We start from the raw sequence: 13,061 nt of genomic DNA, 5'->3' as shown, positions 1-13,061 counted from the left end.
GTGGCTGGAGGGGTCAAGAGGGAATGCAACATCCCAAAAGCTCTGGGAATGATCACAACCTGGGAATGATCACCTTCTGTTGCATGAACATGATTGAATGAAGTCATGCTAGGCTTGGGTTGCCAAGCTTTTAACGTGATGTTGAAAGCCTTATTTGACGAGGAGGAAAAGTTTCCAGGGGAATGGATAATAAAGGATGTAGTAGGTTTTTGGAAAGAAAACAACTTTTTCTATTAAAATAAAACAGCAACCCTGAAACTTTTTTTGAGGACATAAATTGCTTTCTAAAACTGGGCTGTTGCTCCTTGGTGTTTCCACAATAACTTTCTCTGTGCCTGGTGCTTTGTTTAATGTGGTAGCAAGGAGCCAAGGGAAGCAGCTGTGGCAGAAAACAAGAGTCAGGCTGTGCCTGGATCTCCTTCAGAGCCAAAATTTTGGTCCTTTCTGTGCTCCTTCTCAGGTTCTCCACTGACCTTGTCCCCAAACACAGTGCACTTGTTGCCCCCCCAAAACATAGTTGCCATAAAACTCAGGCAGTGATTGCACACCAGGACTCTGGGCTTAGCAGACCCCATGAGCAGTGCTGAGTTACTGTTCCCACACAGATTCCCAAAGCAAACGTTACTGCCGTCATCCAAAAGAGCAAAAATGTTTGGAAAACAGCAGATGCAATGGGAAAATGACACTTCCTACGTGTGATAATTGCTCAACCTTAACACTGCCCTTAGAGTATGTCTGCTTCTCGCCGTATTGTTCGGGAACTTGTGTGGCATAGAAAAAAAAAGTCACTGGAAGCCTTTTGTCTGTACAAATGGCAGGGAAAGGGGTTGGCAGTGGTGCCAGCAAGGGTTAAATTACCTCTGGGGGGCTGGGTAGGGTAAGTGGATTACATGCAGCTATTAAAGGCAGAGTGGTGGCTCTGTCAGCATGATTTGAGTGTTAAAATGGGCACTGGTGGAGGGGGAGAAAGCTCAGTGGCTTCTGAGTGACTCCTGATCACTAAAGGCTTTAAAGCACAGAGCACGGTGATGTTTTCCTCCTGTCATGGTAGGAGTGTATCTCACCTTAACCCACTTTCACTTCTTTGCTTTTAAGTATCAATTTTCTTCATTTTTTTTTTCTTGTATTCAGCCACAGGTTAACTTTGTTCAGACTGCCTTCACCCTGGCCCTGCAGCCCTGCTCCAACTCACAGCCCCGTCCATCACCCTGCATTCATCCCTCCTGTTCCTGCCGTTTCTTGCCTGGGGATGGAATTTTGCTCTTCCCTGGTGGGATCCACTCGCATGGCTTCCTCACCACTGAGAAACTGGGAAAGCACGATGAAAAGATGTCAGGTTTGCACCCGTGTGGCTGGGAGGGGATGAACCAACTTCTGTCTTTATTTATTTGCCCCTCATTACCCCTTCCCTTCCCAAGCTGTTCATTGCCCTTATCTCCTCACACTGCTGCCAGCCCTGTGTGACAAGTGGCTCAGCAAAGATGGCTTGTCCTCGGCTCATCCCGCCCTCCATGCCAGCTTCAAGGTTTCCATCACCTCTAAGATGCAAGGGGGAGAAGGACCAAGCTCGGTGCAGGGCTGATATGCTTTTTTTTTAGGGGAGGAAGGGGGGAAACGCCACTTTTTTCTTTTTGCCAGGTTGGAAGTTTTTTTCCAGCTTTTGGTGTTGATGGATCACCGAGGGATAGGTGGGAACATTTCCGAGGAATACAGCAGCGCGGTGGGGATGCCTTTGGCTGGTGACCTGACCCAAAGCGGCAGCCGGTGACAGACGGCAGCCGAAGCATTCGCGAAAGGCACGGGGAGCCCGTGCCTAAGGACGGGGCACGGAGCCGGAGTTTGCTGCCGGCTGCCCAACCCAACTTCCAGAGCAACCGCCCCAAGGAAGGGGCGAGGCGAGGCCGGTTCTGGTCGCCGTTCCCTCACGGATCGGGCCTACGCATCCCCCGGCTCCGCCGGTACCTGCGGCCCCTCCCGCTCCCTTCCCGCGGGCAGGACGGGCCCCACGGCACCGCTCTCCCCTGACGGGCTCCCGCCCGCGGCAGGCCGCGGAGGGGACGCCTCTGGGCAGGCGACGAGCCCTCTGAGGGGGAAGGGACGGGAAAGGAAGGGGCCACCCGCCACCGCCGCCGGAGAGGAGCCCGCCCTCCCGCCGCGCCGGGGTCCCGGTGCGGGGCGCAGCGCCCGCCGCGCTGAGGAGAGGGAGGCGGCCCCGAAGGAGCTGCGGGCCGGGCTCGGGAGGCGGGGGGGGGGGGGAAGGCAAGGGGGGCTGGTGCGGGGCAGGGGTGGGACCCGGCGGGGGAGCAGCGCGGCGCGGGGGGCACTCCCCGCTCTCCTCTCCGCTCTCCTCCCCGGCGGGGCTATCGGCGGGGCCGCCCCCATTGGCCGCGGCGCGGCGACGAGCTCCGCCCGCCGGAGCGGCGCGGGGAGGGAGAGAAGAGGAGGAGGAGGGAGGGCGCCGGGCTGCGCTGCGCTGCGCTGGTAGTCTGGAGCGGAGCCTGGCAGCGGCAGGAGCGGCGGCGCGGGGGTGAGGAGCAGCCGGAGCCTGCTGGACGGAGGCAGCCCCGTCCCCCTCCCCTCCCCCTCGCCTCTTTCTTTGTGCGCAGGGCAGGGGCGGCCCCGATCCATGGTCATGGGCGACAAGAAGAGCCCGACCAGGTGAGCGAGGGCACGGGGGGCGCGGGGGCGGGCTGGGAGAGGAACCTAAGATGGAGGGAGCGTGTTGGGGGCCGCCCCTGCCTGCCCTTACTCCTGCCCCGCCGGCGGCCGAGGGCCCGGCCCGGCTCGGCGCTGGCGCGGCGGGAGGGGATGGCGGTGGGTAGGCCCCTGGCTGGTAGTTGCGTGCGTGTGCTCAGCCGCGGGGGAACGGGGGGGCCGCGGCGGAGAGGGGCTCCTAAGATGGAGGGAACCCGCGGGGAGGGGGGCGGTGTGCCCGCGACCGCCCCGGCAGGTACGCGGGGGGCCGGGGCGGGGGGGGTGGGGGCTGCGGGCCGGGAGGGAGGGAGAGAGAGAGAGAGATAGAGAGAAGGAGGCTGCTAAGATGGAGGGAGCGTGGAAGGGCAGCAGGAGGAGGAGGAGTGCCGGTGTCTCCCTGCCTGCCGCCGGTGCCAGGGCTGGTCTGGTGTGAGAGCAACCATGGCGGCTCCGCTCGCTTGCACTCCCGCTCCGCGCACTCGCTGCTCCCAGACAAAGGGAGGTTTAACAAGGTGGAGGAGGGAACGCGCCTCCCAGCCTTCAAACTCTCCCACCCACCCTCCCACCCTCTTCTCCGAGAGGGAGGGAGGCGGCCCCCGCCGCGGTTCGGGGGGTGCCGGGGGAGGTGGCCGGCCCGGCCCGGTTGGGCTCGGCCCGGCCCGGCTGGGCCCTCCCGCGGCGCGGGGGCGGAGCGCGGATCCCCACCGCACCTCTCCGGGAGCCGGCCCGGGTAGGTGTTTGTCGGCTGTTCCCGGGTGCGGGGGGGAAAAGGGGCGGTGGGAGCAAGGGGCTGGGATTCGGGGCACTGTAACATGGTTTCTCATGTGTGTGTTTTCTTTCTCTCCTCCTCTCCCTCCTCCTCCTCCGCCGCCTCTCTCCTCCTCCCCAAACACACACGTACGCACCACACGCGCTTCCCCTTCTCCCTCCTCAAGGCCGAAGAGGCAAGCCAAACCTGCAGCCGACGAAGGCTTTTGGGATTGTAGCGTCTGCACCTTTAGGAACAGCGCCGAAGCCTTCAAATGCAGCATCTGCGATGTCAGGAAAGGCACCTCCACCAGGTACGTCCGCAGCTCTCCACGGGGCTCTCGCTCCACGCCGGGTTGCGTTGACTTGTTGATTTTTTTATTATTTATTTTATTTTTCCCTGTTGCCCGGGTGTTGGCTGGATTCGACCTCCTCTTCCTCCCTTCTGTCCCCATTCAAAAGCTTGTGGAACTTAAAAATTCTCTTTCAAGCGTTTAATTGGAAGACATGTTCTGTGGATGTGGCAGCGACCTGAATCTTTTTGTTGTGCTGTGCTTTTTTGTCACTGGTGTATGGAGGACCTCTTGGAGATTTGCAGCCAGCCAGAAATGTTCTGACTGTGGTTTGGGGCAGATGCCTTTTTTGTGGTTTGAGTGGAGATTTACCTGTGTTTTCTATTAGGAGTAGAAATTACTGAGGGTTAGGGAGTGAGAGAGCAAACAGCTGAAACTAAAGATGCCACGAGAACAACTCCCTCCCTGAGATGTTGATCTTTTGGCTTGGTTGTCATCTGAAAGGAATTGGCTTTGTGCTCTGTGTGGGAATGGTGCGGATTTCTGTAAGCTTGAACTGTCAGGTCTTGTGCAGAGTAGCTGTGGACGTCTTTATGAGATGGCAGCTGGCATAGTTAATTTAATTAAAAAAAAAAACCAACCCAAAAAACAACCCAGACACTTAAACTCTGCCAGTTAGTGGGTTGAGGAGGTTTGTCCTGGAAATACCAGTTGGTGCTAAAACAGGCATGAGGTCCTCTGATTTTTCTTTCTTCTGATCTGTGCTACCTTATTGACTTCTGATTTTGCTCATATTGTGCCTTAAAAATTCCGAGTTCCCGTTGCTTTGCTCTGCCAAGGAAGCAATCTGTAAGATACCCATTGTGAAAGGCATAATTTTCCTCCTTTGAGTGAAGATGCTCTCATCAGGCGGTGGTTTGCATGAGTTGGCTGTCTTGACTTGATTGACAAAGGAGGTGAAACTGTGTTCAGTTGGTTATTGTTCACACTTAGACAATGTGAAGTGCCTACATTTTTAATGGGGAGCCAGCTTTTGGGCCATTGAAACTGAGTCAGAGCAACAGTGCTGTAGTGCTTCACTGTGTGTCTGGTGATGCGTGTCCCTTACAAGGATCTCCACACTATTTACCAAACATACTGAGGTGTTCAGGTTTAAACAGTGTAATTACAGCACTGGATAATTCTGAGCTTTTGGGATGATAACCTTCTCCAGGCACCTGGAGCTGATTCTTCTCATTCTGTTCAGTTTTCGTTTGTCATGTGCATAAACCTGTGGATTTCTGTGTTTTCTGTCATTTTTTCCTTGGCTTCCCCCTTGGCTCAGGTGAAGCATGGTGACCCTGCAGTTGCCTGGGCTTTAACTGTGCTGCTCCAGTGCATGGTTGTTGGCAAGAGAGCATCAAGGAGATGCAGGAGCCCATGTATGTTGTCTCATGTATCAAATTCTATCATTTATTTGGCCAGCATACTGACATTCATTTTGAGAGCACCAGCTTTCTCTTGCATGCTCTTACTTTTTTTTTTTTTAATTTAAAAAAATGATAATTTTCAAACTGTTTATTGAGGCAGTAGGATGTTTTGTCTTTTAAAGGGCCATTCAGAGGGAAAGCAGTTGATGAATTCAGGTTAAGAGCTGTAGCCTTACTTGCAGATGTGATCCTCGGGTTTAGAACATTGTACTTCTGTTTAGCTTTTAATGGACCCTTCTGAATGGCTTCTAATTTTAATTCATTTAATTCATCAGCTTCCTATTCATTTTTGCTGCTTTTAAAATTGCTTTTGTTTGTAGAATTTGCAAAAGTATTTAAAATATTCAATGGACCATCATGTCTGCTTGCATATTTATATAATTTTTGAATAAGTATAACTGAAAGCATGAGTGACTGAAGGTTGTGAGTGAGCTGGGAAGAGCTGGGAGGTCAGAGTTCTTGGTGGTGGTGTTGCTTTGAGTGTTAAAGTACGAGTCAGTGCTGGGGAAATTCTTCAGAATTTTTAAAATACATAACTGATGCAAAGATCCTTAACGAGTTCTGATGGATAATTTATTACTTGAAATATAAGGTGTTGGATGAGCTTGACTTTTAAGTTGCAGTTTGACAAGTCGATGACACTTCTCCACATTTAAAGCTGCCTTGGTTTGTTAAGGTTTACTTGGGTAACACTTATCGGAAATATATCAAAGTCGCCTTTTTAAAAGCTCAACAAAGTAGTGAAAGACAAACATTGTAGATGTAAAGCAACTGGCTTTCATCAAATTAGTGTGTGCAATTACAGTATGCCCAGGTTTTTTTATTAAGATCTGGTATGACCTACTTTCTGCCCCCTGCCATTTGACTGATGAAGCCAGTTACTTGCTGTAGAATTTACTTTGGCTGATAAATATTCTCTGATTTGAGAGCTTCAGCTAATTCTTACTGTGTGTCTATTTTTTCAGACTCTGTGTACTCTCTTGGTGTGTGGGAGGGGTGGCTGGCAGCAGTTAGGAGTTTTACTTTGTCAGATCCAGCTATCCCCTTTTCCTAGGATCTTGTAAAAGGAGCTTAAAAGATGGTGAGCTTGAGTTGACCTGCCAAGTCAATATCACTGTAGGTGCTAAACAGTTAAATTGCACCTGAATACTTCTTCAAGGGGCTGTTTATAAATATTTCAGTTGCACTTTTAAATAAAAATGAGGTCAAATCCATCTCAAGAGAATTGGGAGTTGTTGTGCAAAGATTACATTAAACCTGTACTTCAATGCTGGATTTGTTACAGTGTGTCACTAACTCCTTGTCTTCAACTTCATTCTTACTGTTTTATGGCCAAACTTTATTACCTTTTATTTAGGCAAGGGTTTTGAGTTTTTTCCACTGTTTTCCTTCCCTGGCAGCTATGGCAAAGATAAAACCTCTGTTCAACACAAAATTCACTTGGACAGGATGATGATTTAATTTGCTAGCTTGGGAGTGAGCAATGGTAATGTATTTGCTGGGGTGTAGGGGTGTACGATGCTTTTTTTTATTTTTATTTCCTCCCTTTTCTGGAGGTTTTGGTGTTGGTGTAACAGTGCAGGGCCCTGGTGTTGGCCACCACTTCCACTTGCATCCTGCAGCTCTTCTGGTGGTTTGCTCCAGCATAGCCACACACCAGCTTCTGGAATGCAGGAAAAAACCTGAATTAAAACTTGTGCTGGGAAGTTTGCTCCACACACACGTGTTCCCTTCCAATATCAATTCCTTCTTCAAAGGTGGAAGGAAAGTTTACTTTGGATTTCCTAGGACTCTGCAGGAAGAATTTGGCCTTGTATTTCCTGTTACAGGGAGCTGTGTGTTCCAGTTTGAGGGTAGATGGTGGTTCCCTGCTTCCATTTGTTTTTATTAATGGTATTTTTGCTCCTCTTTCCCTTTTCATTCTTTTCTGGTTTGTATTTGTTATGTTCTTGTACACCTCTTGTAGCTTCCTCCCTCCTCCCAGGCACAGCCAGGCAGAGTGCTTGGGATTGCTTTCAGACATCATTGTGTAGGAGAATATTCCTTCCCTTCCTCTGATTTCACAGAAATAGTGATTATTTTCTCAACCTTTCCTTTTGAATAAATGGGCAAGTGGTGCATGCAGCTTCTCTGATGGTAATTTTTCTCTGACTTTAGCCTGAGTGCTTTCCTTGTCTGAACTTCGCCCTCTCTATCATGAATGTACCTTGATTACAGAGAAATGCACTAAAAAAAAATCAGTGAAAGGTGCAAGAGCAACAGCTGGGTGCCCTGACGTGCAAATTAACAGAACAGTGGGACTTTATAATACAAAATTAGTAATTTGTAGTGTGTATGTTCTCTACAAGGCATGCACTTAATAAGTATTTCTGTTATATTTGTTGGTAACACCTATATAGCCAAAATGCCTGGTCTGGAGATTGTATCAAGTGATTTCAACGTTGTGGAGGGCTCAAGGAGTGTAGGTCAGCAATGTTTCACTCTCCTGACATTCTTTTGAGGGAAGGTCAAGTAAAACCACTCATCATAATTTTAAAATGAAGTTTCTTTTCTATGGAACAGGTATCTTGCATACATACTGCCCTTTGTTCCCCATCACTTTTCCAGAAAACACTTCTTCCATGTTGGCAGGATCTAAATTAGCACCTTGAAGGACACAAACTACTGTCCATGTCAATGTTGAGAAGTATTTTCTTGTTCAGCATCCAAGCTTGGCTGGCCAGAATAGACACCAGACAGTCCTATTATTCTTGGAATGAGGAGTCAGGCTCATGATCCTGACCTCCATACAACTAATACATGTGCTGCTTATTTGCCATCTATTTGCAGACTGTTCTTCTAAAAATGCTTGCTTGGGTGTGTAGGTTAGAAGCAAGGTGGTTTCATTCTATGCTTTCAAGTGAAATACCTTTCACCTGCATCAAGGTGGGTTTTATTTAGCATCATAGGTGGGTTATTTTCTATAAAAATGGAGTATGTGACTTACCTGGAAAAAGCTTTTTTTTGGGGGGGGGGAATATTAGTGCCTTTAAGCTGAAATATTTATTTTGCTAATTGACCATTTATGCATGGTTAAATCATCCCTATTTTTCCTATAATTGCTGAAGTTAAATAGCATGAGGTGGATGAGGTGGAGTGGAGCGGAGCGTGGTCAGGACCAGCCTGGAGTCACGCAGGTGTTCCACAGGACCATCAAGATCCTGAGGATGTGTTGTTCCCTCAGGAACTACTTTGTTGGAAATGGGTGATGAGAACAGTAACTCTGCCTAGGTACTTGTGAGTACTTGAGTGCACTAAACCTGTCTGCAAAATGTTTGCCCACATGTAATGAATTCTTCAGACCTCTGTTGTCTCATGCCTTGTAAAGGAATTAGCTGTTACTTTCTGAATTTATAGATGAGAACTTTTCCTAGGCCTGGCAAACCCCTTGGGGCATGGGATCTAAGGACAGGAGGAGCCTTTTGCAGACCTGGCATTTTGCAGACAATGCTGGTGGTTCATGGCAGGCCCTGGATTCTGGAGCTGTGGTTTGGCAATACACAAAGTTTAAATTCATTACTCCTATTGCTAGGCCCCAGGTGCCTCAGCCACATGGCTTTGAGGTATGGATCCATTATGAATTGCCTCCTGGTACAGATTCATGCCACACTTATTTTTTTTAACTAGCAGAGAGTTAGTCTGAGAGATTTCATCTGAGCAGATGAAGCTGTTCAGCTTCAGCTCAGCTATTATCTGTCATCCTGGTGCAACTGGCGTAAGATCTGTGTCTCCTACTTGAGCTGTTTGAGAGAAATTAGAGTTGTGTCCTGATTTGCTCTTTGCTGGTGTTTGGCTCTTGTATTAATGATCTCATTACCATCACCCCAGGATTTCTCTAGTGTCTCAGCACCTCTGGGAAATCACTGTCAGCAGGAAGGATCTTCAGTATTGATGTGCAGCTCCTTGGCAATCCCCCTGTGCTGTGGTTGCCAGATTTGGGTGCCTGAGATGCTGTAGGTGAAAAACACTGTGGGTACTGTGGTGGCTGCTGTGGCTCCCTCTGCTTCTACCATTTGGATAAGATCCTGTTAAGGAATGATAGCTATACCCTTTGGAGTGCTTTTTTTCTTTTTTTTTAATGGGAGGGAGGGGGAAGTCTTTATGATAAATAACATAGTAAAATTCTTAGTGTGGGTAAGGTGTGTTTCAGTGGCCATGTGAATTAACTATGTGGGTTAAGTGATTGTGGATAGTAAGGTTTAAAGGTCCATCTCTGATTTCTGTTGGAGACTGTGTAAAGATCTGATTGATAAGCTGCAAAAATGAGCATGTTTATCTACCACAGATAATATGCAATATGGATATTATTAATTTTTTCCCTCCCTCCATACGCTGCTTTTTTTGGGAGATGGGAATCTAAATCAAAGCATGTCTGTGTGTGTAGGAGGAGAGGGCATGCATCTTTGTTCTCTTGCTGTAAACAGACCTTGCATCCACTGGGATAATGGCCCTGGCTCTCGGGGAACTGGTAGGCAGAGGAATGTCAAGCAACCTTCTCTGGGTGCCTTTCTTAACTGCCCTGGTTGTTTCATGTTCCCATCAGCTGGCTGTAGAGAGGCTGCTGCATGGCTGGTGTGTGTGTTTGCACCCTGGTGTGGGTTCCTCCAGCAAACAGAGCAGTGTATGAACTCGGAATTAAAAAGTGTGCAGCTAGGAATTAAAAAGTGTGCTGGCTTAATAGCTGAGAGCAGGGAGGTGGTGGATGTGAAGCATGGATCCCTGCGGCCACTGTGGATCGTGGGATCCTCCTATGGGATCTTGGCTTGCTGGCCTGTGCTGAGCATTAGTGTCCCCACCAACTTGTAGTCCTGTGGGGCTCTTCAGGTCCCTGAAAACAACACAAACCCAAGACCAGTGAGAGATGAAGGTTGGCAGGTAATGTGATGTGGACAGGGTGGATTATTTTGGCCACATCCAGCTTTCTGTCCTACAGCCTGGATAACCCTGCTGCAACTCCAGGCTGATGGTGAGTTAGGTGTCACTTGTACTTTGGCTGCTGTGAGACCTGCTTGGCACTGACAGTGTGAATTCCATGGTTTTGCTGTTGGTAGGCTCACCATTCCATGCTGTGCTCCTTTTCCTCCTGCTCCTTTTCCTCCTGCTCCTTTTCCTCCTGCTCCTTTTCCTCCTGCTCCTTTTCCTCCTGCTCCTTTTCCTCCTGCTCCCTTGAGCTTGAAGGAGCAGATGAGTCCTTCCAGGGTCCCTTGAGAACCACAGAAGTTCATGGCACTTCTGGGGAGCCCTCCTGGTGTCCAGGAGCATGGCAGCAGGGCAGGATAACAGCAGGACAGGATAACAGCTCGCAGCATGCAGAGGATGCACTCTGTGTGTCCTTCATCGCGTCTCTCCTTGTCGACGTAATTCTTCTTACAGAGAAACCCATTGACCTATTTTGTGGGATTTCGGGTGGTTCTGTAGGTTAGTGGGTTCCAGTCTCACAATGTAGGTCACTCACAAGGTGTTGCTGAAGTTTTGTTGTGTGTAGCTCTGACCTGAAATAAGATTCACACAAACTCAGTGGCTGTCTCGCAGCTGAACGTTCCGTCTCCCTTTGCACTCACCTCCTTCTTCAGCAGGTAAAAGGAGAACTTTGGGCCTTTCCAGAGGGAAAGGGTCTTACAAAAGGGTTTGTGAGTATTTATTTCAAGTGTGCATATTTCAGGCAGGTCAGGGCAAATGATCTTTATTGCCACTTCGTGTTTGTTGAGGTCACAGCAAAAAAAGCAGCCCGTGAATAGAGAGTAACCTCTCCCTGCTGCCCTTAGCAGTTGCCCTGGATTACATGATATGGCAGAAACAACGTGGAAATGCCTCCATTACATTTATATAAGTTCCTTTTACAGCTGACACATGCTAAATACACTGATTGTCTCTTTCTGACAGATTTTCTTTACATCAGCCAAAGCTTCTTTCCCATTTTTTGGTATGTCTGGAGGTACAACTAAATCCTTAAAGTGTCTCTTCCCATAACCCAGCTATTAATGAGGTGTGTGTTCTTTGTAGCAGAGTGCTAATTGGTACATCAACAAATCCTCTGCCTGTTAAACATTGGAAAGATTTAATTCTGACTGGCTTTAGTATAAATGAGAGGGGAAAGCATCACTGCTCCTTGCTGACTGAGTGGGTTTTGTCTGACTGCTCGGTAGCTCAGTATCTTCAGAGTCAGGTGGATCTCTGTTCCTTCCTAGAAAAAATAAAGCTAACTGGCTAAAACTGGGCACTGTTTTGATAGAATTTTAGTACTTAAATACAGTGTTTCTGAAACACCTGTGGCCAATCTTCTTGTGAAGTAATACTGGAAATGCATAAGCAAAAGAGGTTGTAGGGATCTACAGTATGGATTATGAAACCAGGAGAGCTGATTGTGAGCCATATGTGGTCTCATTTGAGACGTGTGCCTGGGATTGTAGGGTAACCCCTGTGCTGTAAGGAGAAAAACACTTAAAATTTGTAATTATGTTCTTTACTGCAGAAGCAGAAGTCTTGTAATAGTCAAACTGATTTTAACCTTGTGACAGAAAAACATTTTGAAGCATACATTTTATGGCAATTTGTGGAGAGCTGAAATGTTCCATATTTAAGTCAGAACTGTGCATGCTTTATGTCAGTTGCTATATGAAGGTGCAAGCTTCCAGAAACTATATTTACAACTTGCATAGGAATATGTTCAGGAGTTCTAGAAACTTAGGTTTGAGGATCTCATCAGATTGGTTGTCTTGAAATAAAATGGAAGCAAAACAAGTCAGTTTTGGATTCTGTTTAGGGGTAAACAAGGAATAAATGTTTAGACGTGTTTTCTCAAGCAGATTGTTCTTTGGGATTTCAGAGTTATGATGGATTGTGTGTAACATGCAGAGGTACTAAGTGAAACAGAATATCTTGCCTGAGATGAAGCTGCCTTCTTTAGATTTATATTGTTGAGCTGACAGACGTGAGACTGATTATAATCTGCAATACTGTTCCTGAACTAAATTATTTTTGTACAGGTGGAACTATGAGTAATTCATGTGCAACTTAACCCGGTCAAATCAGGGAGGTGGATGGAGGCTGTGGAACTGGGAGAATTCAGTAGCTTCAATGATGTAAAGTTGACCAGAATGCTGCCCAAGGAGTGTTGAACACAGGTTACCACCTGTGCCCTGCTCCCAAATGTGCAGTATTTTTTGATTTATGGGGGCAGTTCTTAATTGAGTAGAGTTATTACCTTTTCAGATTTTCATTATCTATGTACTAAATAAATAAATGGGAAGATTTGTATTTTCTTGCAGGTGTCAGTGCGGATAATATGGTGTTGGTATGATTTGAGCCTCTGTGAAAGAGGCTGGAATTCTTCACCCTTTATCAAATAAGCTAGCAAAATATCCTCAAGTTGCCATTTAATCCATATGATGGTAGTCACTGTGTTATTAATTTGATCAATAAATTTATGTTTCTGGTAGGTATTTAATTCCTGTCTTAAAAAAAAATCATCTGGATGAGCAGAAGGATCTAAATCTTCCTTGTCCTTGTTGGACGAGGCATGCATATATATTTTCAGGATGCTGGAAATGTGTGTTTCTGCTGAAACGTTCAGCTCTAATTATATATCTTGGAGCTCTTATTCTGAAAGTGCTTTCACTGTGTTTTCAGAAGTGGTTCTGAGCACTTTCTCCTCCTGAGATGAGATTTCAGGAAGAGAGGCAATACATTGATGGACGATGGCCCTGTGATGGAGTCAATCAGCCAGTGCAGTCATTTGTCTCCTGGGGATCCAGGGCAGAGCACATCATTAGCAGCAGAAGGGGAGGTTTTCCTCAATGCCAGCACACTGAGGGAGCTC

General features: G+C 47.7%; 1 protein-coding gene across 1 annotated transcript in view; it reads left to right on the top strand.

Annotated features, from left to right (window-relative positions):
- The first annotated feature begins 2,465 nt into the window (after positions 1-2,465).
- The window catches only part of RYBP (RING1 and YY1 binding protein), a 41,914-nt gene continuing 31,318 nt past the window's right edge, over positions 2,466-13,061 (top strand). Inside the window, exons 1-2 of the mRNA XM_030458702.1 lie at positions 2,466-2,658; positions 3,630-3,755. Coding sequence (XP_030314562.1) covers positions 2,627-2,658; positions 3,630-3,755 — 158 coding nt within the window. The 5' untranslated portion in view covers positions 2,466-2,626. The remainder of the gene's footprint in view (positions 2,659-3,629; positions 3,756-13,061) is intronic.

The sequence above is a fragment of the Calypte anna genome, chromosome 12, assembly GCF_003957555.1.
Source record: "Calypte anna isolate BGI_N300 chromosome 12, bCalAnn1_v1.p, whole genome shotgun sequence".
Taxonomy (NCBI): Eukaryota; Metazoa; Chordata; class Aves; order Apodiformes; family Trochilidae; genus Calypte; species Calypte anna.
This window is presented reverse-complemented; position numbering and strand designations above follow the sequence as displayed.